The sequence below is a fragment of the Geotrypetes seraphini genome, chromosome 5 (genome assembly GCF_902459505.1).
Source record: "Geotrypetes seraphini chromosome 5, aGeoSer1.1, whole genome shotgun sequence".
In the NCBI taxonomy this organism is placed as follows: domain Eukaryota; kingdom Metazoa; phylum Chordata; class Amphibia; order Gymnophiona; family Dermophiidae; genus Geotrypetes; species Geotrypetes seraphini.
In genome coordinates this window covers 239,544,687-239,571,482 of record NC_047088.1, presented here as the reverse complement: position 1 = coordinate 239,571,482, position 26,796 = coordinate 239,544,687, and the positions used below count along the sequence as shown (strand labels likewise).

The following is a 26,796-nucleotide window of genomic DNA, read 5'->3' as shown; positions in this document are numbered from 1 at the left end:
CCTCAGCTCCCCAAAATTCTCTCTCTTCCAGGAAGACACAATGACACTACCAGATCGGGGGCGACCTCTCTCAAGCTTGGGGGCCTGCTCTCAGATTTTGTGCAGGCATGGGCTTAGATTTTGTCTTGACTGCTGGGTTCTGGATATCATCCAGCTAGAATTTGCTCAGCCTCTAACAGCTACAAGCTAGAATTTGCTCAGCCTCAAACAGATTGGTTTGTGAACTATCTGGTGGGGTGCACAGAAAAAGCAACCCGAGATCAAGCCACTGTGAGAAGGTTGTTAAGACATTCAGGCTGTAAAGCCAACCTTTTGGCTTTCCTGGGCTGCATTGGCCGAAAAAAATGTTTCTGGGGCCGTGCAAACACTGCAGCAAGACAGAGGAGGGAGCCGGCAAGACGGTAAACACCCGGCAGCAGAGGAAAATACTGCATCGCCCTCGATCGGGGCCGCACAAAATATTTTACGGGCCCGCATGCGGCCCTTGGACCATAGGTTGGACACCCCTGCCGTAGAGCCTGTGCCTCCCGAAGACTCGGGCTTGGGCAGATACTCCATATTTTTCATTGTGCCAAAGAAAGGCACTGATGATTGGCTACCCATTCTGGACCTTACGTGAATGTAGAGCTCAGGGTCTCACGTTTTTGCATGGAGATGGTTCAATCTGTCATAGTGGCGGTGACTCCATTAGAGTTCCTGGCCTTTCTAGATCTGATGGAGGCCTACTTGCATATTAACATTTTCTCAGTTCCTAACGTTTCATGTCCTGGAACAGCATTATCAGTTCGTGACCCTGCCCTTTGGCCTGACGATAGCTCCCCACACATTCACCAAAATGATGGTGGTGTTGGTGGTAGACCACTAGCAAAAGTTGAAAGTGCATTCTTACCTGGACAACAGGTTTATCTGGGGTCCCCTCATTGTCTGAGGGGTCAGCACACAGTAGAATGTGAATTACAGAAAGAGCCATTTGACTCCGACACAATCCCTGGAGTACCTGGGGGTCTTGTTCGACACTGCTTCTGGCCATGTCTTATCTTCCAGAGGCACGCAAACAGAAGCTTTGCATGCAGATAGTGTGTCTCCTAACCAACTCTGTCGGTGTTGGACTATCTTCAAGTCCTAGATTCTATGGCAGCCACGATAGATGTGGCTCCTTGGGTGAGGACCCACATGAGTCCTCTCCAGCACGCATTACTCATGTGGTGGTCTTCAGACAGACTCTTTACAGAAGTCTCTGTCTTGATGCCAGAGGCCCGAGCCTGCATGGACTGGTGGCTCTGCTCTGGTTCCTTACCATTGGCATGCCCCTCCACATAACATCCTGGGTGGTCATCATTATGGATGCCAGTCTTCCCGACTGGGGAGCTCATTCCAGCCATCAGCCAATTAAAGGGCATTGGTTGCCCACACAGAGGAAGTGGTTGATCAACCGATTGGAACTTGGAGCCATTCGGCTGGCTCTGCTGAAGTTGCAGAGGACTCTGGCAGGCCGGGCAGTACAGGTATTCTCAGACAATGTTACAGCAGTGACCTTTATAAATCATCAGGGGGCCACCAAGAGTGCCTATCTGTGTCTAGAAGCCCACTTGCTTTTCAATTGGGTAGAAAGTCATCTGCAGGCGCATTCAGCAGCATACAGCGGGACTGGACGATGTCCAAGCCAACTTCCTCAGCAGACAGATCTTGGAGAGTGGACACTGTCGGTGACAGCATTCTAAGCCATTGTTCATCGTTGGGGTTGGCCACAATTCGACCTCATGGCTACATCAAAGAACAAAAATTTAGACAGGTTCTTCAGTGGAAGATACGAGCCCAGAAACATGGACCTGGATGTTCTGGCCCAGCCCTGGCCGCAGAGCGTACTATTATATGTCTTTCCTTCATTGCCTTTGATAGGCCGAATTCTTCAAAGGATCGCAAGTCATCAGGGGGAAGTCATTCTGGTAGCTTCAGACCTGCTACACAGACCTTAGTACATGGAACTGGTGTTTTCGGATGGGTCCCAGTCTCAGACTATAGGTGCATTCGGACCTTCTTTCCCAGGTTCCTATACTTTTAGAGGATCTGGCAAACTTTACTCTTATGGCTTGGCTCTTGAATGCAAAGTGTTAGCGTGTAAAGGGTACTCAGAAGTGGTCATTACCACTCTCCTCAAGTCTAAGAAGCCAACAACGGTCTCGGCCTTCTGCTAAGGCATGGCAGACTTTCCAGCATTGTGTAACCAAGAAAAGGTGGAGCTGTTTTCAGCTCAGATTTCTTTGGTGTTGGCTTTCCTCCAACAGCCTTGATAAAGGGTCTTATTGTGGCTTCCCTTCGAGTCCAAGTCGCCAGGCTCTCATGTTTCAGGGCTTGAGACCGAAGAACTATGCTGGTGTCTTATCCAGACATAGCCAGATATTTGAAGGGTGCACTATGCATCAGACCTCCAGTCAAAGCCCCATTCCCTTTGTTGGATCTTAATTTGGTTCTGTGGGGCCTCAGCCAAGCTGATGGATATGACGCTCAAGACAGTGTTTTTTCTGGTGGCTGTGACCTCTGCAAGATGGGTCTCGGAACTCCAGGCTCTTTCTTGTAATAATAATAATAATAACTTTATTCTTATATACCGCATTACCATGGAAGTTCTATGCGGTTAACAGATGAAGAGACTGTACATTTACAGCGAAGTTACAATTTCGTTAATGTTACATTTACATTTTAGACGATACATATTTGGTCAAGTTACCTTTACATTTTAGATGATAAATATGCAGTGAAGTTATTTTAGCAGCTAGGTTATATGTTCAGAGTAATTACATTTGCTATAAGTTAGCGGTGTTACAAATAGCAGTGCTACAGGGAGTGTTACAGTGTTGTAGGGAGTCTTTCCTTAAAATCTCTGAAACTGGAGTCTCTTTACATACTGTTACTGCTGAAAGTTTTTTTTTTTTTTTTGGTGTTTCAAGTCGGTCCAGGAGGTTCGATTGCCAGCATTCCAGTCTACTGGTTCCAAGAAACAGGACCAGATTTTAAAGAAGTTGGATGTGAGAAGAGTATTTCTTTAATAACTGGAGGACACCAATGAGTTTCGACTCTCTGACCATCTTTTTGTACGCCAGCTTCCAAGGCCATGATTTCCAGGTGGATTCAAAGGGCCATTTTGTCAGCATTCACTGTAAAGGGAAACAGTCCCCTGTTTTTGTGAAGGCACATTCGACCAGAAGTGTAGCTTCATTGTAGGCAGAAGCTAGGGCAGTCTCTCCAGCGGAGATTTGTTGGACATTCACTAAGTTTTACAGAGTGGAATATTAGAAAAAATCGAATCTTTACACTGAGCTTTTTTCTGGGGGGGGGGGGAGGGATTGTGTACAGGGGGACTTCCCTGAAGAAACCACAGGGAGTCCCTCTCTGAGGGTAATACAGTTGGTAAGATGGGGGGGGGGTATTGTGGAGCTCTGATTGATGATAAGTACTGGGGGCTGTTTGGGTTTTGTTGGGAGCAATTTCTACTGTTTGTACTGCTGGGGGAGCATTCTGTGACTTGGGAGCTTTTTATATGCTTGCTCTCCTATCTGTTGATGTCCCTGATATTTATATTCTGGTTTGTATATTTTCCACAAAACTTTTTTTCAATAAACATTTATTGATTAAAAAAAAAAAAAAAGTTTTACAGAGTGGACGTGGCGGCAAGGGAGGATTCTACCTTTGGGTCCTCCGTGCTATATGCTGGCGCAGTCATCCTGCTTTAGATTTCGGGGATTGCTTTTGTACATCCCACATGTCCAGAATAGTACACCTATTGCACTGGAAAAAGAGATTAGGTTCTTACCTTGCTAATATTTTTTCCAGTAGATGGGTGTGTCATTCTGGACCTCCACCTTGTCATTTCATTCCTGCATCTGCCTACTGTCTCATTAAGAATGTTCTACAATTCTGTTCTTGGAGGTCAGTTAGCCCTTTGTGCCGTGAAGAGTAGTCTATTACTAGTGCACTTTGAGATACTCTTTGAGCTCCTTTGATGCTTCTGCTGGAATGTTTGTTGCTCTGTTTGAGTGTTCATAGTTTTTATGTTATTTTGTTTGAGCAGAGTAGACTTACTTAGTTGGGGAAGTTTTCTCATATCCCTACTTTGTCTAGAGCTCTTTCTTGCTGGGTGGGGACTAACTGTAGATGGCAGTAGAGCTCTCGGAGAAGTAGGAGGGTTAAAAAAAAATCTGGAGTGGATTCCTTCTGCAAAGGCTCACGGCTATAGGTAGATTACCCGCAAGGTAATAACCTAATCTCTTTTTAAAAGTATTAAAGGAATATTTAAAATGTAGACTTTCCAAATCTTCTGGCACCATTCCAAAGATATCTTTATCTCACACCCTCTTAGACACAGTTTTAACAAAGAAGAATATTCTGGAAACTTAAAGCTATCTATGTATTCAGTGGAATTTGTCACTTTTTTCCAGTGGTTCTTGGCAAATTATTCTTATCAAGAAGCACTCTCTGACACACAGGTTGCCATCGTTAATATTCTATCATCAACATCTGGTAAGATTATTTTTCTGCTACCACCCATTGATTTTCTTTGTTTGAAAAGCATAAGATGAAATGCTTTGCCCAAGTAAGTTTTATATTGTTAAGTATACCAGAATATGTTGCTTTTTATTTTTGAGCATTTTAAAAGAATTGGCCATTTTCTTGTACCCTCAAAGGTTTATGATTAAATCCATGACTAATCAGAAAAAAGAAAAGTATTTTATGTATGAATAATGATATTTCAAATTACTGTTATTTGATATTCTGCCCATCAAACAGTATCTAAGCAGATTACAATTATTTGTATGTAAAATTATAGACTTAACAATTCCTTGTTATGTTCTTGCCCACATCAGGATGTCACAATAAAATGTGGCGTAACTATTGCATATTTTCTTAGGAGAAGCCCGGTACTAAAGTAACAGGAAGTACAAGTTGTGGAAGGAGCTTTCTAAGAGCTGTATAGTGAAGCCTCCTTAATGCTTGTTCACATTATATTCAACCTCATTAAGCACTGCTTGTCTTAATGTCATGTCCATTAGATACCAGAATAGCCACAGTGAATATGCAAGAAATTGTGTGCATTGCCTCTATTGTATGTAAATTTATCTCCTGCAAATTCATTGTGAATATCCCCAAAACCAGATTAACCTGCTAAATCCAAGAACTTGGTTGAGAAACACTGGTATAGCATGATCTTCATTAATTGTTTCAGCAGTTCTGATAATATAGTATTCCTGTTTGATTCTAAGTAAGGGCATGATGCTACATCATTTGCAAAAACCTTTGCAGAATTTGCACCATGTTCTGTTGTAGAGGTTCTGGTAATATGTTACTAAGTTATATATGCAGAATGGCATATACTTTTGTATGTGCCCACATATAAGTAGATGCCAAAATTTGCCTAAACGCTATTCTATAAATACAGTGGAACACCGTTTTATCCATGTAACATTATTTTTTTACATGGGAATAATACACCATCCAGCAATATGAAGTTAATATGTAAAAACTGAAATATGTGGTACATAGATTTGCATTCGTATAGCACAACTCTAGGTTGTACCAGAAATGATCAGTTATAGTCAGTTAAGAGAGCAAACTTCTTTTCTGGTTCAAGTGTGATGTGATGAGACATATTTTGCTTAATTCTTGATAAAGTTAATTTTTCTTTAGCTGTGTAACTGCTAAAACTTAATTGGCTATGAATAGAATATGCAATGGAGAGTTGCAAGCTAAAGTTTCTAAGGGCCTCAATATTTCTGAATCAGTGCTCTGAGGTTGGCTTGGAAAAGAATCTAGTCTCCGTGACTTCATTAAAAACACCGACACTTCACAAGGACTTAAATGAAAATGTATGCGTTATATGGCCAAAACTGAGTTTGTAAAAAGCATCACGCACATAGGTTGCTCAAGAATGGAAAAAAGAAAGTCTTGCAAGCCAAAACTAGTTAAATATAATTGACTTAAAAAATAAGTATAAGCTTACAGGAAGCCCTTAATGTAGATTAGACATCAAGGGCTCCTTTTACAAAGGTGCGCTAGCGTTTTTAGCACACGCACCGGATTAGCGCATGCTACCTGAAAAACTACCGCCTGCTCAAGAGGAGGCAGTAGCAGCTAGCGTGCATGGTGGCATTTTAGCGTGCGCTAAGCGTGCGCTAAAACCGCTAGCGCACCTTTGTAAAAGGAGCTCCAAGTGTTATATTCTTTCCCCTGTATTTTTTAGTAAAAGATTGGTGCAGTAATATATCATCTTGTTAATAAATAAGTTTTCACACTTAATGTTTGATTTTTATACTTAATTTGTCTTTCAATTTTAAAGTAATTAAACATAATAATAATATGTGATCCCGTACGATTAATGATTCACATGTTCAAGATGCTGTTTTATTGTTGATCCGGTTGTAAGCATTTTATTTATACACAGTTCTAAAATCTTAGATTCCTAATAACTGCGTATTATCGTTGCTCCACTGTATGTATGTATCTTATGTAACACTAGCAATTGGTATGGAAAAGATATAATTTCCCACCAAATCTATACCATCAAGGGATAAATAAATGCACTGCCAGAAAAATTCTGCAGAACAGTAGGAAAATTCCTACACACCAAACAAAATCAATAAATCAATGAAGAAAGCACTAATCAGTACGAGCCTGGGAGAACCCTTAGAGTAACCAGTGGCTCCGGGCAGGCATTTATGCAGTGACACGCACTCATAGATAAAAAATCTAGATAAATCCTGCCCCGTACATCATCATGCCACCTATGTAATAAATATATGAAGTGTAGAAAATAGCCTAGTGCAAAGATCAGTGCATAAATCAATAATCCAAAAAGGTATTAAAAAAGGAAAAATTATATCAAAAAATGAGGGGATAATAAACAGAGCCCTACCTACCAAACACAAATATAATACTTAAATAAATAAATCCAAAAAACAAAGTGCAGTGAAGCTGGGGCAAAAAACTCCCCCAGAAAAGTGAAAAAAGTATGTATTCCAAACAAAATATATTTATTACAAAATTTTGTTTGGAATACATACTTTTTCACTTTTCTGGGGGAGTTTTTTGCCCCAGCTTCACTGCACTTTGTTTTTTGGATTTATTTATTTAAGTATTATATTTGTGTTTGGTAGGTAGGGCTCTGTTTATTATCCCCTCATTTTTTTATATAATTTTTCCTTTTTTAATACCTTTTTGGATTATTGATTTATGCACTGATCTTTGCACTAAACATAGAAACATAGAAATAGACGGCAGATAAGGGCCCACGGCCCATCTAGTCTGCCCACCTTAATGTCCCTCCCCTACCTTTGCCCTGTGAATAGATCCCATGTGCCGATCCCATTTGGCCTTAAAATCAGGCACGCTGCTGGCCTCAATCACCTGTAGTGGAAGACTATTCCAGCGATCAACCACTCTTTCAGTGAAAAAGAATTTCCTGGTGTCACCTCGTAGTTTCCCGCCCCTGATTTTCAACGGATGCCCTCTTGTTGTCATGGGACCCTTGAAAAAGAAGATATCTTCCTCCGCCTCGATGCGGCCCGTAAGATACTTGAACGTCTCGATCATGTCCCCCCTCTCTCTGCGCTCCTCGAGCGAGTATAGCTGTAATTTGTCAAGCCGTTTTTCGTATGGTAGATCCTTGAGTCCCGAGACCATCCGGGTGGCCATTCTTTGCACCGACTCCAGTCTCAGCACATCCTTGCGATAATGCGGCCTCCAGAATTGCACACAGTATTCCAGGTGGGGCCTCACCATGGATCTATACAATGGCATAATGACTTCCGCCTTACGACTGACGAAACCCCTTCGTATGCAGCCCATGATTTGTCTTGCCTTGGACGAAGCCTGTTCCACTTGATTGGCAGACTTCATGTCCTCACTGACGATTACCCCCAAGTCTCGTTCTGCTACCGTTTTTGCTAGGATCTCGCCATTAAGGGTATAAGACTTGCATGGATTCTGGCTGCCCAGGTGCATAACTTTGCATTTTTTGGCATTGAAGTTGAGTTGCCATGTCCTAGACCATCGCTCCAGTAGGAGTAGGTCGTGCATCATGTTGTCGGGCACTGAATCTTCGTCTGTTGTGCATTTGCCCACTACATTACTCAGTTTGGCGTCATCGGCGAATAATGTTATTTTATCTCGAAGCCCTTCTGCCAAGTCTCTTATAAAGATGTTGAATAGGATTGGGCCCAAGACTGAGCCCTGTGGTACTCCACTAATCACCTCCGTCATTTCGGAGGGGGTGCCGTTCACCACCACCCTTTGGAGCCTACCTCCAAGCCAGCTCCCAACCCATTTCGTCAATGTGTTACCTAATCCTATAGAACTCATCTTGCTCAGTAACCTGCGGTGTGGTACGCTATCGAATGCTTTGCTAAAGTCCAGGTACACGATGTCCAGGGACTCCCCAATATCCAGCTTCCCCGTTACCCAGTCAAAGAAGCTGATCAGGTTGGATTGGCAGGATCTCCCCATAGTAAATCCATGTTGTCGGGGATCCCGTAGATTCTCCTCATCCAGGATCTTATCTAATTGGTGTTTGATTAGAGTTTCCATTAGTTTGCTCACTATCGATGTTAGACTCACTGGTCTATAGTTTGCTGTCTCCATCTTTGAGCCTTTCTTGTGGAGTGGAATGACGTTAGCCGTCCTCCAGTCCAACGGGACGCTGCCTGTACTAAGGGAGAGGTTGAAGAGCGCGGACAGTGGCTCCGCCAAGACATCACTCAGCTCCCTAAGCACCCTGGGGTGCAGGTTGTCCGGCCCCATTGCTTTGTTAACCTTGAGCTTTGACAGCTCACCGTAGACACTGCTGGGCGTAAACTCAAAGTTACTAAACGGGTCAACTGAGCCAACCCTTGTCTGTAGCTGAGGGCCGAGCCCTGGCGCTTCTCGGGTGAAGACTGAGCAGAAGTATTCATTTAATAGTTGGGCTTTTTCCGAATCCTTTTCCACATAGTCTCCATCTGGTTTCCTAAGACGTACAATCCCGCCTGAGTTTTTTCTTCTATCACTGATATACCTGAAGAAGGATTTATCTCCCTTCTGGATGTTCTTTGCTAGAGACTCCTCCATGAGGAATTTAGCCTCCCTGACTGCTGTTTTGACGGCTTTTGTTTGGAATACATACTTTTTTCACTTTTCTGGGGGAGTTTTTTGCCCCAGCTTCACTGCACTTTGTTTTTTGGATTTATTTATTTAAGTATTATATTTGTGTTTGGTAGGTAGGGCTCTGTTTATTATCCCCTCATTTTTTGATATAATTTTTCCTTTTTTAATACCTTTTTGGATTATTGATTTATGCATTGATCTTTGCACTAGGCTATTTTCTACACATCATATATTTATTACATAGGTGGCATGATGATGTACGGGGCAGGATTTATCTAGATTTTTTATCTATGAGTGCGTGTCACTGCATAAATGCCTGCCCGGAGCCACTGGTTACTCTAAGGGTTCTCCCAGGCTCGTACTGATTAGTGCTTTCTTCATTGATTTTTTGATTTTTTGATTTTGTTTGGTGTGTAGGAATTTTCCTACTGTTCTGCAGAATTTTTCTGGCAGTGCATTTATTTATACCTTGATGGTATAGATTTGGTGGGAAATTATATCTTTTCCATACCAATTGCTTGTGTTGTAATTTACTTTTATATTGGTATATATTTTGGTTTTTGTTGGCCTGTATCTTATGTAAGGCATATTATATAGTTAGACATATAAATAGACGGAGTCTTGGTAGAGTGTGGTGGGACTCGCACGTATGCTATTCATTAAGTTATACATATAACATAACTATCTCCAGCATTTAGGGGTCCTTTTACAAAGCCGCGCTAACGGTTTTATCGCACACACCGGAATTAGTGCATGCTAGCTGGAAATCTACCGCCTGCTCAAAAGGAGGCGGTAGTGGCTAGTGTGTGTGGCAATCTAGTGTGGCTTTGTAAAAGGAGCCCTTAGTCACACGCATGTCAGCTCTTTGGCTGGCATACATGCTCATGTCCAAATGATTAGGTGTATATATACCCAATTACACTAGTATTCTATAAAGGAAAGTAGCTTTCTACTTTCCTTTATATAATTATTCCCAAGGTGCAAATGCAGTTTATTAAAAAAAATTGGTGCACAGCTGTATTAAATATTTCTATCATTACACAGGACTGTTTACATTAATACTTGCTGCAGTGTTTCCAAGTAACAGTGGAGACAGGTTCACCCTTTCAAAACTGTTGGCTGTCTTTTTAAGGTAAGAACATGAGAGAAAGGGTTGGAGCCAGTACCCCTAGAAAGAACATTTTACAGATAGGCAGTGAAAACTGATGCCTTTAACGTAGTTAGGGTGTGACAGCTGAAAGCTCTTCTGTACTTTGGCTGTCAATCACAGATGAGCTGGCCCTAGCTTGAACTCCCTGCAGCATCCTTATCTTTGCCGCTAACCTCTTGATATTGGAGGAAGAGAGGATGTTTCAAGATTGGGTTGACACTACTGTGACTGACTATCAGTAAACTGTTCAGCTGTCACATGCCAGCCTTTCTAAAACGGAAAAAAAAATTGCATATGTTTAATCTCTTCCTGTTGCCTTTAAATCAGGTTTTAAGTCCCTCAAGTTGATTTTTATTCAGTGTTCAACCACTTAAAGGGCCAAGTTAACTGTTATGTTCCAAACACAGAATTGTATTTATCTAAAAACTTAGTCTCCATTGGCTCCCTGTTTATTTTAGAGTACAATTTAAATGTGCTTGTGTTGTTTTTAAAAATCCTATATGGTATCTTTACTCCTCTCCTTCCTTTATCTTGGAATGCTTACAGACTTTCTTTTGCAAGAGATAACCAACAATTTAAATTATCTCTTCCTTCCAAAAAAGGGATTAAAGGAGTAAAGTTTTTTAGTCAATCTTTGATCTTTAAGTTTTCTCAACTTTGGAATGATCTTCCATTTCTTTTAAGGATTTCCGGTTCACTTCAATTTTTTTGCAAATCTTTAAAAACTACTTTATTTGCTAAACACTTTGAAAAATAATTTCCTGAAATTTAGTCTTATTTTTTATGGTTTTTATTTAAGTTAATTATTGTAAACCAAGTCGAACTTTCTTAGAATGATGACTCGGTATATAAAGCCAAGCCTTAGATTAGATTAGATTCTGTGTGTCATATAGATTTATATTATGTGCTTCATATTATTTTTATTATTGTTATTAACTTGTCATAGCTCAATGGACTCTTGACAAAGGCATAGATGCCGAAACACTGTCAGTGTCGAGTCTTCGAGACCTCGCAGTGCTACTATCAATAAAGTGAACTTTGAACTTTATACCCGTGGCTGAATTATTGACATCTCATCCTCATGACTCCTTTGTTGTGCCTTGATTGGCTCGTCATTGAGGCCTCCTTGGGCTCCCTTTTTGGCACCTTTAGTTTCTGGCATATAATATGAAAATACTTGTAAAGGTGATTTTTCTTGTTTTGGTTCAGCTTTGTGGAAATGGGGAAAGGATCTTGGTGGAGGGGTGATGAGAGGGTATTGTTCAAAGGAAAGAGAGAATAGGGGTAAGGGAATGAGGACAGGAAAGGGAGGTCATAGAAATGGAATGAGAAAGATGAGGGATCCTGGGTCAGGATGGTGAACAGATTCACTCTCACCATGATTTCTCTTACTCAAACTCAAATAATCAACTTCTCAAGGCCATCAGAAAACACAAGCAAAAAGTGCAACTATCCAGGGTGCCATGATGCTACTTCTGGTACTAGTCATGTAAGGCAGAGTTTCTTGCTGCAGTGTATTTTTCTATACAGCTTCAAGAGGACTACCAGTGAGTCATCAGCAAGGGAGTCTTCCTGTGCCCATGTCAGTTTCTTGTTGGTGACAATATTTTCATTGTTAAGTGCAGTTAAGACTGACTGACTGATTTCCTTGGAAGATGCTTGGTAAAAACAAGATGAACCTTTTGAATTGTCCTCAACTCTAAGTGGCCGGTTGACCAAGATACTTCTGTTGGAGTTCATCTGCCGTGAGCCACTTTATTCTGAAAATATGCAACCTAGGTATACAGATTGGCATCCATGGTGATTGTTATTCAGTCTGAAACTACCAAGGGAACTTCTTCAAAGGTTTTGCTGGACCAAAGCCACTAGTTAATGCTGCTTTGCTCAGTTTGCCCATGGTAGGCACCGATCATAAGACAGTGGTGGTCACTGAGTCGCAAAACCTGAGGTGTGCTCTCGCCTGTGGTGCCACTTCCAAGGTTGCTGCTGTGGATCCCTTGACTTACATGTAAACTCAAACCCAATGATTTTGCTACTGGAGAAGTAAATTGATCTGAGACTGATCTGCTTTATTTGTTGAATCAAAAGAAACTCTTCCCTTGTGGGTATCCTGAGATTGTGGCGCAGTGGTTAGAGCTACAGCCTCAGCACCCTGAGGTTGTGGGTTCAAATCCCTTGCTGCTGCCTTTGACCGTGGGCAAGTCATTTAATCCTTCACTGCCCCAGGTACATTAGATAGATTGTGAGCCCATTGGGACAGATAGGTAAAATGCTTGAAGTACCTGTATGTAAACTGCTTTGAGTGTGGTTGTATAACTACAAAAAGGTGATATACAAGTCCCAATCTCCCCGAATATTTTGGAGACTGAAAGGAAAATAGTTGCTTGTTGAAACTGGAAAATCCATCCTAATGACTGAAGAAGCTGGAGGATCTGAGATGCGATTGTTGAACATTTTTGAAGAGAAGATGCTCTAATCAACTAGTTGTCTGGATATGGATGGATCCCAATTCCTTCCCAATGAATACACGCGATCATGATCACCAAGATCTAGGAAAAGGTTTGAGGGGCTGCCATTAAACCAAAAGACCTTACCTAAAATTGGAAATGTTGACCCAGAATTTAAAATCTGAAAACAAATTTGAGGTGGAGGCCAAATGGGGATGTGGAAGTGAACATCCTTGAGTTCTAGGACAGTTAGAAATTCACCTGAATGAATTGACACAATTACTGATCTCATCCTGAAATGAGACTCAAAAGCACTGGTGTACCTTCTTGAGATCTAAAGTGAGATGGCAGGAGCTTTCCTTTTTGGGGAATAGTGAAATAGTTTGAATACCTGCCCAGATTACATTCTCCTTTGGGCATAGGAATGATTGCTCCTAGATTTTGAGGGAGAGCAAGGTGGGTTTTACTGCTCAGCTCATGACTGGAATTTTGCAAGGAGATTTCCAAGAAAAACAGTGATAAGATGGAGAAAGTTATAACTTGTAACATTCTCTGATTTTTATTTCTAGTGTTATCTAGTCCAGTGTTATCCAGGTCCATTCCTGAAGGAAGTTGGAGAGATGTCCTTCTATCACCATCCTAAAACAATGGATTTTTACCTCATCATTGCTTAACTTGGCACGAAATGCAGGATAGGTTTCTTAACTACCTGACTCATGTCTCCATGAAAGAAAACTTGACTAAAACCATGTTGGCTTTTTTCCTTAATCCATGCTTACTTATATGTTTTGTCATTTTATTATTTACAATAGTCTCTACCATTTTGCCCAGCACTGACATCAAACTGATTGGTCTATAATTTCCTAGATCACCTCTGGAACCCTTTTTAAAAATCGGCATCACATTGGCCATCCTCCAGTCTTCTTGTACTATACTGGTTTTTAAAGAAAAGCTACAAATTACTAACAATATATTAATAATAATAATAATAACTTTATTTTTCTATACCGCCAACACCCAAAAAGTTCTAGGGGGTTCACAGAGTAAGAAGGACTGGACATGCCAGTGATAATACAAAGCAATCAGAAAGGCAATACAATATTTCAATGATGAAAAAATGGAACTATAACATAGTCATCAATCAAGAATGAATTTTTTGAACAAATAAGTCTTAACCGATTTTCAAAAAGTGCAATAAGATGCAGATTGTTGAATCAGATCATCTAGCCATAGTTGAACTTTACCTGCTTGGTAAGCCAAAGATCAATCAAAATACTTTTTGTAACAGCAATTTTTAGAATTAGGAAAAGTGAATAGACCAGAACATTGAGAAAGTCTAGTTGAACAGTACAGTTCGAAATGAGAGAAGAAATATAACGGAGCTAATCCAAATAACATCTTATAAGAAAGACAAGTGAATTTAAAAAGTACTCTTGCTTCCATTGGCAACCAGTGCAGCTGACAGTAGTAAGGGGTGACATGTTCCTGGTTTTTTTTAATCTGAAAATTAAACGGACTGCTGTATTTTGGATTAACCTTAATCTTCCTATAATGGTTTTATAGGCTTCCAGATTGCAGTAGTCAAGAATGGACAAGATTAATGCTTGGACTAATAACCTAAAAGAAGTAAGGTTAAAATACTTTTTGATGGAACGCAATTTCCATAATGCAAAGTAACATTTCTTGACAAGCATATCGGTATGTTCCCCCAAGGTTAAATGGCGGTCAAGTATGACTCCTAAAATTTTTAAAGATGAGACTATTGGATATTCTTGTCCTCTTATATAGAGTTTTATCCATAATTTTATCATTGGGACTAGCCAAGAAAAATCTGTTTTTTTCAGTGTTTAATTTCAACTTAAATTCCATAGTCCATTGTTCAATCCAATTTAGAATAAAAGTGATCTGTTTTTTTATTTCAGTAGTAAAAGAAATAACTGGTATCAATATTGTGATGTCATCAGCATAAGTGTAAAAAATTACATTTAAGCTTTGTAAAAGATTGGCCAAGGAAGCAACATAGATGTTAAACAAAGTGGGTGATAATGGTGAATTTGAGGTACCCCACAAGGGTTACTCCAAGAATTGGAATACTGACCATTGCTTAAAAACTTGATACGATCTTTTTCCCAAAAAACCCTGAAACCAATCTCAAACTTTCCCAGAGATTCCCATAGCATCCAAACAACCCAAGTTCATTTTTCAATTCTATCAGTACTCTGGGATGAATACCATCCAGTCCAGGCAATTTGCTACTGTTCAATTTGTCAAATTGACCCATTACATCATCCAGTGTTAGAGATTTGTGTGAGTTTCTCTGATTCATCAGAATTGAATACCATTTCTAGCACTGGCAACTCCCCCACATCTTCTTAAGTGAAGACCAACGCAAATAATTCATTTAATCTTTCCGCTATGGCCTTGTCTTCCCTAAGAGCCCTTTTTATCCCTCGGTTGTCTAGCTGTCCAACCAATTCTGTTCCTGGCTTCTTGCTTTTAATATACCTAAAAAAGTTTTTACTGTGTGTTTTTGCTTCCGACACAATCTTTTTGAGATTTCTCTTTGCCTTCCTTATTAACGCTGTTCATTTGACTTGACATTCCTTGTGTTGTTTACAATTATTTTCAGTTAGATCCTCCCACTTTCTGAAGGATTTGTTTTTAGCTCTAATAGCTTCCTTCACCTCACTCGTTAACCACGCTAGCTGCCGTTTGATCTTCCTTTCTCCACATAAAGAATATTGTAAGGGCAGATCAGTACATATGTGATGTAATGAGAGGTACATGATGTATTTGAGTACAATGCATAGATATCAGTTGTCATGGGATGAGTAAATTGAGAAGTCTCCTGCTTCAAGTCACATACTGAACAGTTACCACATTTCCTATGCCTCCCAGCTGCCACTCTCCTCCTTCTCTTCATGATTCCATACCTCAGCTGGGGGACATAGAGAATGAAACCAGACAGTTAGTACATGGCATTTAGGTCACATTGACCTTTGCAGGAGCTTTTACATAAAATAGTGTGATATACGAGCCTAGATAGTGTGACGTATGAGCCTAGATTTTATTGCACAAATTTTACTGTGCCAGGAATCAAGATACTATATAACAAAGTAAGAATTTAAAATATAAACTGCTTCTCTCTAAGAGTCTTCATCTAATTAATGTATTTTTTAATTATTATTTTTAGCATTGGAGGTGTTGTGCTTGTTAGTTTGTCTGGATCTGATAAATCTGGAAGAAAAGACACACTAGGTACAGTATTTATAGATATTTTTTATGGTCTAATATAAATGTTCTTTGTGTGTTGACCTGTTTTAATGACTTGATATTTTAAGCTCTCAGTTGAGATCAGATGTTATGAGCAATCACTGTGATTAAGACATGTTCTAGGTTTTTTGTTTGTTTGTTGTTTTTTTTTAATTAACTATGGATTATTGCAGATCGTTTGTTCTCAACTTGGTCCCTGATAGAGTCATCTTAAAGGAAAGGAGGTCAGCAGTCAGGCAATGAACTATTCCTGCATCAAATTATCAGAAAGGTTCCTTGAGCAGATTATGGAAACAGTTACTCGGTGATAAATAGTTTTTGCTGTAAGCTTAACATTAAAGAAAATGGATAAAGCTTTCATGTACACGTTTTATCATGCAGAATGCTATTTTTAAATATACAAATAAAGGATGCTGTACATACCAAGAATATAGACGTCAGTTGTATTGACTTGGGTATGAACATACTATACATAAACTTGGCGTCCTATTTTGACCTTTAGCACAATGATAGATACTAGAGTAACAATATTATTTCAGATTTTAGGTTGTGTTCTCTTCATGAGAACTCAGCAAAATCCACCAATAAAACACTGAAAAATACTATATAAGTTTCAGACATAAACATTGGCAAATGATCATGTATGGATTTTACAAACAATAAATACAACAGAGTAACTCTATAGTGTCTATACTAAGAAGCTCAAGATTAGTTCACAAATGATTGACAATTACATTTAAAAACATGAGACGGAGATTAAAATACTGCAGAATTGTAAAAAAAGAAAACAAAAACCTAAGTAACAAATAGCCAAGCCTTCAGCTTTTTCCTGAGCCTGATAATTCATCTTGCATCTTATAGAATGTGACAAGGAATGCCACATTGATGGAATTTCAAAGTTAAAAAGTTATTTAAGGCAACTCAAGCTTATTTAAATGAATTTTATCAAGTACAGCACAGACATGGACAAATTATATTGAGATATATATAAATAAATAAATATAAAGGCCATCATATAAAAAATACCAAGTTAGAAAAACACACAGTAATCTAATCTGGCATGAATGAATGATAGAACTAATTTATATAAATTATTAATTTAAAGTAGTGTATGAAGCTGGTGAAGAAAACACATAATTGAACAAACACTGGTCCACCTGTGAATGGTCCTCCGAGGTGGAATCTAGACGTATCCCTAGACTATGTACTGAAGATTGCAGAGGAATAATTATACAGTGGTGCCTCGCACAGCGAACGCCTCGCACAGCGAACGCTGCGCACAACGAACTTTATATCTTGATTCGTACAACGGACTTCGTTTCACACAACGAAGTCCGGGGTTCCTGCGGGGTTGGATCGCAGCGGGGTTGGTCGAGCCGCGAGGGTAGTCTCCTTCTCCTTACCTGCCCTGTCGCAGCACACAGCCGAACGGAAATCTTCCCGATGTCAGCGCTGACGTCGGAGGGAGGGCTTAAGCAAAGCCCTCCCTTCCTCCGACGTCAGCGCTGACATCAGGAAGACTTCCGTTCGGCTGTGTGCGGCTGCGGCAGGGCAGGTAGGATGAAGGCAATGGCGAACGAAAGAGGGGGGAGGGGGCGGTCCGCCCTGAAGAATGTGCACAGCTGGTCAGGTCCCCCGATCGACCGACAACAGGCCCGGCCGACAAACCTCCCTGTTCTGTTGTCGGTCGGGTGCAAAAGCGCCACAAAGGTGGAGGCAGGGAGGGAGGAAAGGTGGAGTGGAGAAGAAAAGACGCTTAAGGGGGGAGAAGGCCGCTGAAAGCACATGTTGGAGCAGGGGATGAGAGGGAGGGAGAGAAGGGGAAATATTGGACAAGGGCAGAAGGGATGCTAAATCATAGGGTGACAGGCAGAGAGAACAACAGGAAAAAGAGTGGAAGCAATCTTGAACCCTGAGGGTGAGGGCAGAGAGAGGTGGTGAGATGATTGATCATGGGGAGAGGGACAAAAGGGAATAGAGATGGGATAGGAAGATAGTGGAAGTAAAAGGACAGGGAGATGTATGTTTTTAGATGTATCTAAATAAAAATAATAACAAAAAATTTATCTTTTTTATGTCATCTTAGCATATTTTATGCTGCAGAACGAATTATTTTTTTTTACATGTATTCCTATGGGAAAACGCGTTTCACATAACGAACGTTTCACATAACAAACTTGCTCCTGGAACCAATTAAGTTCGTTGTGTGAGGCACCACTGTACATTCTAAAATCGAATTGGAATTAGGGCATGGAAACTTCTTCCCTCCAACCTAAAGTAAGAACGTTTTTTTCAGTATTATGAACAAACATCCATTTAGATATAGTTTTGTAAATGTAGCAGTCATAAATATTTCATTTAATGAGTTTAATACTGGAAAAAAATAATTTTGCACATCCTCTGCATAAATGATCTTAATTCAGAACCAAGAGAACTGAAGAAGACATTGAAAAGCACAGGCGGAAGTGGGGAACTTTGCAGAACCCCACAATTCAGATTTCATAGCTCTGAGGTAATAACCTTTCGTAACTAGCACTTAGCCTTCTAGAATTAGAAAAGGACTGGAGAGGTCAAGATCATTCAAATTATCCCAGGACAAGCAGGCAGCATATTCTCTACATGTGGGTGACGTCACCAACGGAGCCCCCTAGTGGACTTTTTCGCAAGCAGACTTGCTCAAAGACCTTCAGGCTTGCGATTGGCCCGCGCATGCCCCTCCCGCCCAGCCTAGGGCATGCGTCTCCTCAGCGTGTCCTCAGTTCTCTGTTTTCCACGGAGCCAGAAGCACTGCTCCCTTGCTTCGCGCGATCTCGTTGTCCCTCTTGCACCGCGGCTTATTTGATTAGTTTCTGTTGAGTCGCTGTGCTCATGCCTTTAATTTTCTTTATTTTCATTTTTTTAGTTCGTATATTTTTGACCGGGTTCCCGGTCTTCCTCTGGCCGCCTAGTCTCGCGGGGCCGCAGCCCTCCTTTTTCTTATGTCCCGGCCTCGTTCCGGATTTAAAACCTGTATTAGGTGCAACCGGGTTATCTCCATCACCTATCCTCATCTATGGTATGTGGAGTGCCTGGGTGCAGAGCACCGCGCTGAGTCGTGTCCCCGTTGTGCGACTTTACAACCGCGGTCTCTTCGTCGACGGGTGGCCAAGATTCTCCAACTCTTTGGCCCCATGGATCCTGCAGGACTGGCCTCGAGCTCAGCCTTGACACCCTCGTTGGGCGCCTCGGCCTCGAAGTCCCCGTCGGCCTCGAAGGCTCCGGCCTCGGCCCCTCCTGCTACTCCGGCCTCGGGTAAGTCTCTTCTTCCCTCCTCAGGTATGCCAGCGAAGAAACCTACCTCGGAGTCTCATGTCAGCGCCGCCTCGTCGGCGTCTTCGAGACATCAATCTAAGCGTGCCTCCTCATGTAGGGAATACTCTTCCTCGAGGTCGCCCCCAAAGGAGCGCACTGCTGCACCTCCGACCCACCTATCTTTGGTCTCGGTGCCTATGTTTGAGGACATGCTTAAGGCTATTATTACCACACAGTTTTCCTCAGTGGTAAGCCAACTATTCTCGACTTCGACGCCTTTGACCTCGGTCTCGACCCAGTCACGGTCTGACCATCCTGAGCGTCCCCTCGTCTCTCGAGGCCTCACCCGTAAGACTCATCGGATTCCCTCGAGCGAGTCTTCCTCCCCTAAGTCGCCGGTGACTTTTTGGGGTCCAGGCCGGGGACCAATTTTTTCCCCGCTACTGCGGCGAGGCTCACCTCTTCTAAACGGCCCTGGTCTTACCCACCCTGTCGGGGCAGGTCTCCGACCTCGAGACCTTCCAGACACACGCTTGTCCTCGAATTGGACTCTAGTGTATGTTCCCCATACTTCTAAAGGGCCTGCTTCGAAGCCAGTTGGGGATTTTTCCTATACCCCGTCTTCTCCGAGGCTTCCCCAGCGATTTCCTCAGACCCTGGGGTCTTCCCTGGTCCATCTGGCACAGGGCCGTTCCTCGACGCCCCCTATCTCTTTGGTCTCCCGTTCACGGGACTCTGAGGCTCCGGCTTACTACTCCAGGGAAGTTTCTCCCTCTTTCTCGGCAGCTCCCCGATCTCGATCGGAGTCTCCCCCAGAGGATGATTCTTCTTCTCGGACCTCCTCCTTTTCTCGTTTCATTTCTGACATGGGTAGAGCTCTGCACTTGGATCTTCAGTCTGACTCCTGCTTTACCTAGGAATACCTGGCAGAAATGCGAGTTGACAATGCGCCTTGTGAGGCGCTTCACCTTCCGTTGCATCAGGTTCTCCGCAGACGTTTCTCCGGAACCTGGAGACACCTTATGCGGTCACGGCTATTCCCTCCAAGTTGAAGTCCCGTTACCGGACTATCCCGGTGAAAGGGTTTGAGAGTGCTCAGCTTTCCCACCAATCCTTGGTGGTTGAGTCTTCCTTGTAGAAGTCTTACTCCTCGAAGGTTTACGCTGCTGTCCCCCCAGGCAGGGAGGGACGTACGATGGTCAAATTTGGTCGCCGCCTTTATCAGAATTCGATGATGGCGAACCGTGTCCTTAACTACAATTTCATCTTCACGTCCTACCTCCGGTTCTGTATAGATGCCCTCTGTTTGTTCCGGGAGGTCGTACCTGAGACTCGGCGTCAGGAGTTTCGTCTCCTCAAGGAGACCTTCACCCAACTCCGCCTGTATATGTTTCAGGCCACTTACTATGCCTTTGAATTGTCCTCGAGAGTTACAGCCTTTGCGATCGTCAGGCGTCGCCTCGCTTGGCTCCGGATTGTGGATATGGATCCGAATCTACAAGATCGGCTTACCAATCTCCCATGTGTGGGTCTTGAGCTCTTCGATGATTCCATCGAGGCGGTCACGAAGCGCCTCTCGGACCACAAGCGGTCCTTTGCGTCTCTGGTGAAACTTAAACCTAAGGCCCCTCCGGCTCGACAATATAAAATTTCTCTCCGGAGGTATCCACAAAAATCCACTCCTGCTTTCTCTAGGCCTCCTTCGAAACGGCCACTGCAGCAGCAGCGTCAACCTAGGACCCAGCCGCCAGCCCTGGCGAAGCCTGGGCTGTCCTTTTGACAATTCCAGTCCGAGCCTTCGGGCTCCCTTCCTCCTGGAGCCTTCCCCCTTCCCCATCGAGGGTCATCTCCATCATTTTTATACCCAGTGGGAAAGTCTTACCACAGACAGTTGGGTACTGTCTATCATCCGGGAGGGGTACTCCCTCCACTTCAGTCGCGTACCCCCGGACCTGCCTCCAAGAGAGTTTTCTTCTGCTCAGTTTCAGCTTCCTCTCCTTCTGCAGGAAGCTCGGGCCCTTCTTCGCCTTCAGGCGGTCGAGGAGGTTCCCACGGAACAGTGGAACTCCGGATTTTATTCCCGGTACTTTCTGGTACCCAAGAAGATGGGGGATCTGCGTCCGATCCTGGACCTCCGTGCTCTGAACAAGTTTCTGGTCCGGGAACGATTCAGAATGCTCACCCTTCCCACGTTGTATCCCCTCTTGGACGAGGGGGACTGGCTGTGCTCACTGGACCTCAAGGAGGCGTACACGCACATTCCGATACACCCGGCCTCTTGCCGGTATTTGAGATTCCGAGTGGGAGATCTTCATCTCCAGTATCGTGTTCTTCCCTTCGGCCTGGCGGCCTCTTCGAGGGTTTTCACGAAATGTCTGGTTGTGGTAGCTGCGGCCCTGCGCCTCCGCAGCCTGCAGGTGTTTCCCTGCCTCGACTACTGGTTAATCAAGGCGTCCTCTCGCACTGAAGTCCTGCGAGCGACGAGACAGACCATCTTGCTCCTTCAGAGTCTCGGCTTCGAGGTGAACTTTCTCAATTCTCACCTCTGCCCTTCCCAGTCTCTCGAATTCATCGGAGCGGTCCTGGACATGGTTCGTCTCCGCTCCTTCTTGCCTCGGCCTCGTCAGGAGGCCCTTATCCGTTTGTGCCGAATGGTGACCCATCTGCACTCGGCACCGGCTCGGCTCATGATGGTCCTCCTAGGTCACATAGCCTCCACGATTCACGTGACTCCTTTTGCCAGACTTCACCGCCGTATTCCTCAATGGACTCTGGCATCCCAATGGACCCAGGATTGGGATCCTCTCTCTCGCCGCATTGTCGTGACTCCTTTGTTGAGGAGGTCTCTCCGTTGGTGGATGCTCTCTTCCAATCTCTCCAGAGGTTTTCTGTTCCATGCTCCTCCTCCTCCGCAAAAGGTCCTCATGACGGACTCGTTGACCTATGCTTGGGGGGCTCATCTGGACGGTCTGCACACCCAAGGTCTTTGGTCCCGTGCTGACCGCCTTTGTCACATCAATCTTCTGGAGCTTTGAGCGATTTTCCTCGCTCTGAAAGCCTTTTGTCACCTACTTCGCGACCGAGTGGTGCTAGTTCACACGGACAACCAGGTCGCCATGTATTTATATCAACAAACAGGGGGCACGGGGTCCAAGTCCCTGTGCCAGGAGGCGATGCGACTCTGGGATTGGGCCATCCGCCGCAACATATTCATTTGAGCTGTCTACATTCAGGGCTGGCGGAACTGTCTGGCAGACAAGTTGAGTCATCTGCTGCAGCCTCACGAGTGGTCCCTCCACTCCGTAACCCTGCATCAGGTGTTTGCTCGTTGGGGGACTCCGGACGTCGATCTGTTCGCGTCCCCCCTCAATCACAAGTTGGCCCGCTTCTGCTCCAGGGTTTACACCCCTCTCAGGATTGAGGCAGATGCCTTCCTTCTAGTTTGGATGGACGAGTTCCTGTATGCATTCCCTCCATTCCCTCTGATTCTGAAGACTCTCGTCAAGCTCAAGTCTTTGTGTGCCACCATGATTCTGATTGCTCTTCGGTGGCCCTGACAGCCGTGATTCTCCCTTCTATTGCAACTCAGTTCCAGGGAGCCTCTTCCTCTGCCTGTTTTTCCTTCTACGCAGGGTCAGGGTTCTTTGCTCCATCCCAACCTTCAGTCTCTGCACTTAAGAGCTTGGTTCCTCGAGACTTAATGCCCTCGTTCCAGTTCTCCCAGCCTGTGCTGGATGTCCTGGAAGCGTCCTGACAGGAATCCACTCGCCAATGTTACCATCAGAAGTGGACCCGCTTTTCTTCCTGGTGTGCTACTAGGCAGCTGGAGCCGCTATCTGCCTCCTTGTCGTTTGTCCTGGATTATCTGATGCACTTGTCTGGCGCTGGGCTCAAGTCCTCTACGGTTCAAGTCCACCTTAGTGCCATTGCTGCTTTTCATCAGCCGATTGACGGGAAGCCTATCTCTGTTCATCCTGTGGTTTCCCACTTCATGAAAGGACTTTTCCACGTTCATCTGCCCCTTAAACCTCCTCCGGTGGTTTGGGATTTTAACATGGTCCTTGCTCAGTTGATGAAACCCCCATTCGAGCTGCTAGCGTAGGCTCACTTAAAGTATCTTACTTGAAAAGTTGTGTTTCTTATTGCTCTCACTTCTGCCCGTCGGGTCAGTGAGCTTCAAGCATTGGTAGCGGACCCACTTTTCACTGTCTTCCATCATGATAAGGTGGTTCTCCATACCCATCCTAAGTTCTTGCCTAAGATTGTTTCTGCTTTTCACATCAACCAATCTATTGTTCTTCCTGTGTTTTTTCTGAAGCCCCATTCCCACCCTGGGGAAGTGGCTCTACATTCTCTTGATTGTAAGCATGCACTGGCCTTCTACTTGAAGCGCACCGCTCCTCGCCGTTTGGCTCCTCAGCTGTTCCTCTCTTTCGATCCTAATCGCTTGGGTCGGTCTGTCTCTAAGCGGACCGTTTCTAACTGGTTGGCCGCTTGTATTTCTTTCTGTTATGCTCAGGCTGGTCTCCCTCCCGGGTCGAGTCACAGGCAACAAGGTCAGTGCGATGGCAGCGTCTGTTGCTTTCCTCTGCTCCACTCCCATTGAGGAAATCTGTAAGGCTGCCACTTGGTCCCCGGTTCATATGTTCATCTCTCACTACTGTCTGGATGCTTTCTCCAGGCGCGACGGCCACTTTGGCCAGTCAGTTTTGCAACATCTATTCTCCTAAATTGCCAACTCTCTCTCTATCCCTTTCTGGTTAGCTTGAAGGTCACCCACATGTAGAGACTATGCTGCCTGCTTGTCCTAGGATAAAGCACAGTTACTTACCGTAACAGGTGTTATCCAGGGACAGCAGGCAGATATTGTCGCAACCCACCCACCTCCCCGTGATTGACTTCTTTGCTTACTATCTGAACTGAGGAGGTGCATGCCCTAGGCAGGGCGGGAGGGGCACGCACGCATGCGCGGGCCAATTGCAAGCCTGAAGGTTTTTAAGCAAGCTGCTTGCGAAAACGTCCGCTAGGAGGCTCCATCGGTGACGTCACCCACATGTAGAGAATATCTGCCTGCTTTCCCTGGATAACACCTGTTACGGTAAGTAACTGTGCTTTATTGATTGTCTTGACCTAGAAACATAAAGGCACCAAAAGGTCTTCAGGTTCTGGGTAGTTACCCAGAACTTGAACACTGTGCTTTTTTTGTGTTCCTTTGTGGTTTGTATACAGAGTCCCTCTCTTCTTGTATGTGTTTATGTAGTGATATGTCATACATGTTATATTTGCTTGAATATTTCTCTAGGATTAGTTTTCTTTGTCTCCAAGATAAAATGTAGCTATTTGACATGTCACCATGACTGATGTGGTTTATTTTTTGAATGACTTTTTCTAAATCTTAATATGTGTATTTTGTTCAATTTTCTTTGTTTTTACTGAGCTTCTAATTAATGTATCATATTGATATTCCTAGGTTCCATTTGGTCTTTAGTGGGAGCAGTACTCTATGCTGTCTACATTGTAATGATCAAACGAAAAGTAGACAAAGAAGATAAGCTTGATATACCAATGTTCTTTGGTAAGAATTAGATTGAGAAATGTTGCATTTGAACTATTGATTAATAACTAACTTTATCTGCATCAGAATTCCTCTCTGAAAGGTACTTAGTCTTGAAAACCTAGTTCAGTGATCTTTACTGTTTTTCCAATGACGTTGTCTTTGGCAAATCCAAACCAAACCAAAAAAAACATTGATATGTGAGTCAAGGTTGTTTGGTAGAGTGAACAGTATGCTGGACATGGGAGTGGAAAGGGATTTCCCTTGAATATGAGAGAGTCAATAAATGCTTAACACTTGGGGTGTTTGATCTCCTACTTATTTGCAAAAATATTCAGCACAAAAAAGTAGAGAATAAAGACTTCAGAGCAGCATTAGTACTACAGTCTTCCTGTTATCCATTTTCAAAGTGACACTGTCCAGTTGTTGGTCAAAGCAAAAAGAATTCCACTCCTACTGATACAAAAAAATGTAACTTGTCATAGGGGAAATCACCCTCCAGGGATTCAATACAAAGTTAGACAAGTTCCTGCTGAACTGGAATGTGCTCAGGTAGGGCTAGTCTCAGGGCACTGATCCTTGATCAGAGGGCCGCTGCTTGAGCGGACTGCTGGGCCTGATGGACCACTGGTCTGACCCAGCGGTGGCAATTCTTATGTTCTTAAGCCAAAGAAACCCAAAATACAGCAAAAAAAAAACACAACACAACAAAAATTCATATGCAGATATGCACTTTATAAAATAACTCATTCTCTTGTGTAATGTCCACTTAGTTCAGTACATTCTGAAATTGCATTCTTTAAGGGTAAGAACCTCGATGAGAGCCCCTTTTTCCACTGCTGCTTTAGGGGAATTTCCACACACCTGTGGTGGCTGAAAATATGATTGATTTATTTTTTTTAGGCTTTAATTGTAAATTCCACATCTTATGCTGGTATTAAGAGAGAATTGGGCTTTTCAAACTTATGGTCTGAAATTGCCAAATATAATCTAAGAAGAAAAAAATCTATTCATTTTACAAAATTAGACTAACCATACTAGGTCAGATCAATAGTCCATCTAGGCCAGTATCCTGTGTCCAAGTTCCTGAAACCGACTGACTATTTAAAAAAATAAAAAAAAATCCCCAGTTTCTCCAATTTCACACCATAGTCATAAAATCAGTATCTATGGTAGAAAAGCCTCAAAATAAATCAATAAAATGTTACTCTCTAAGCTAATTCAAACTTGAATAATATTGAAAGAGCAAACTTGAGGACATAGAAATCAACAAGGCACAGTGCCAGATGAAATTCATCCAAGGGTACTGCAGGAAATTAGTGAAATACTCGCTTGGCTGCTGTATTAGATTTTTCAGAAATTATGTATAGGCAGCTTTCTCAAGCCTGGCAAAGGCAGGTGTAATGTCCCTGTTCAGAAATGGAAGCAGAATAGTACCAGGAGATAGCTTCCACTACTTTTTCAAGACTCAACATAAGGCTAACTGGTCAATATTCCCTAAATAGGAGAGAGAAGGCAGTGACTAAAATATAAAGGTGTGACTTCAAGGGCAACTGGAAAATTAGCTTAATTTTGTATTTTATGATATTTTAAGTGTTAGTTTCTGCTTTGATATGGGGAAATTGGATTGCTGTTGATTTGTGTGGCTTTCACCAAACATTTGATGGTACTGAATAGCTGGTTTTCAAATTTTAAAAAGGATTTTGGCCCATAGTCTGGCACCTAACTTAAAATGGAAAAAACCCATTTAAAAATGATTAATATTATTGTAGGCTGTTAAAAAACGGCACCTGCATCATGGCTATGAAGGTGCTTTATGACACCTAATGCCACTATAGGCATGGCTAATGCTGGAAGTGGTGTTAGGCATTGTAAAGCACCTCCATAGCTGCGATTCATGTGAAAGGTAGGCACCAGAAATGTAAGCCTTTAAATCTATGGCCTACATT

At 42.9% G+C, this 26,796-nt stretch overlaps 1 protein-coding gene across 5 annotated transcripts in view; it reads left to right on the top strand.

The window, feature by feature from the left end:
• The window catches only part of SLC35F5 (solute carrier family 35 member F5), a 141,935-nt gene that overhangs the window by 45,372 nt on the left and 69,767 nt on the right, over window positions 1-26,796 (top strand). For all 5 annotated transcript variants that reach the window (XM_033944446.1, XM_033944448.1, XM_033944445.1 and 2 more), the window contains 4 exons: window positions 4,437-4,518; window positions 10,177-10,264; window positions 15,923-15,987; window positions 24,764-24,868. In XM_033944446.1, the coding sequence (XP_033800337.1) occupies window positions 4,437-4,518; window positions 10,177-10,264; window positions 15,923-15,987; window positions 24,764-24,868 (340 nt within the window). The remainder of the gene's footprint in view (window positions 1-4,436; window positions 4,519-10,176; window positions 10,265-15,922; window positions 15,988-24,763; window positions 24,869-26,796) is intronic.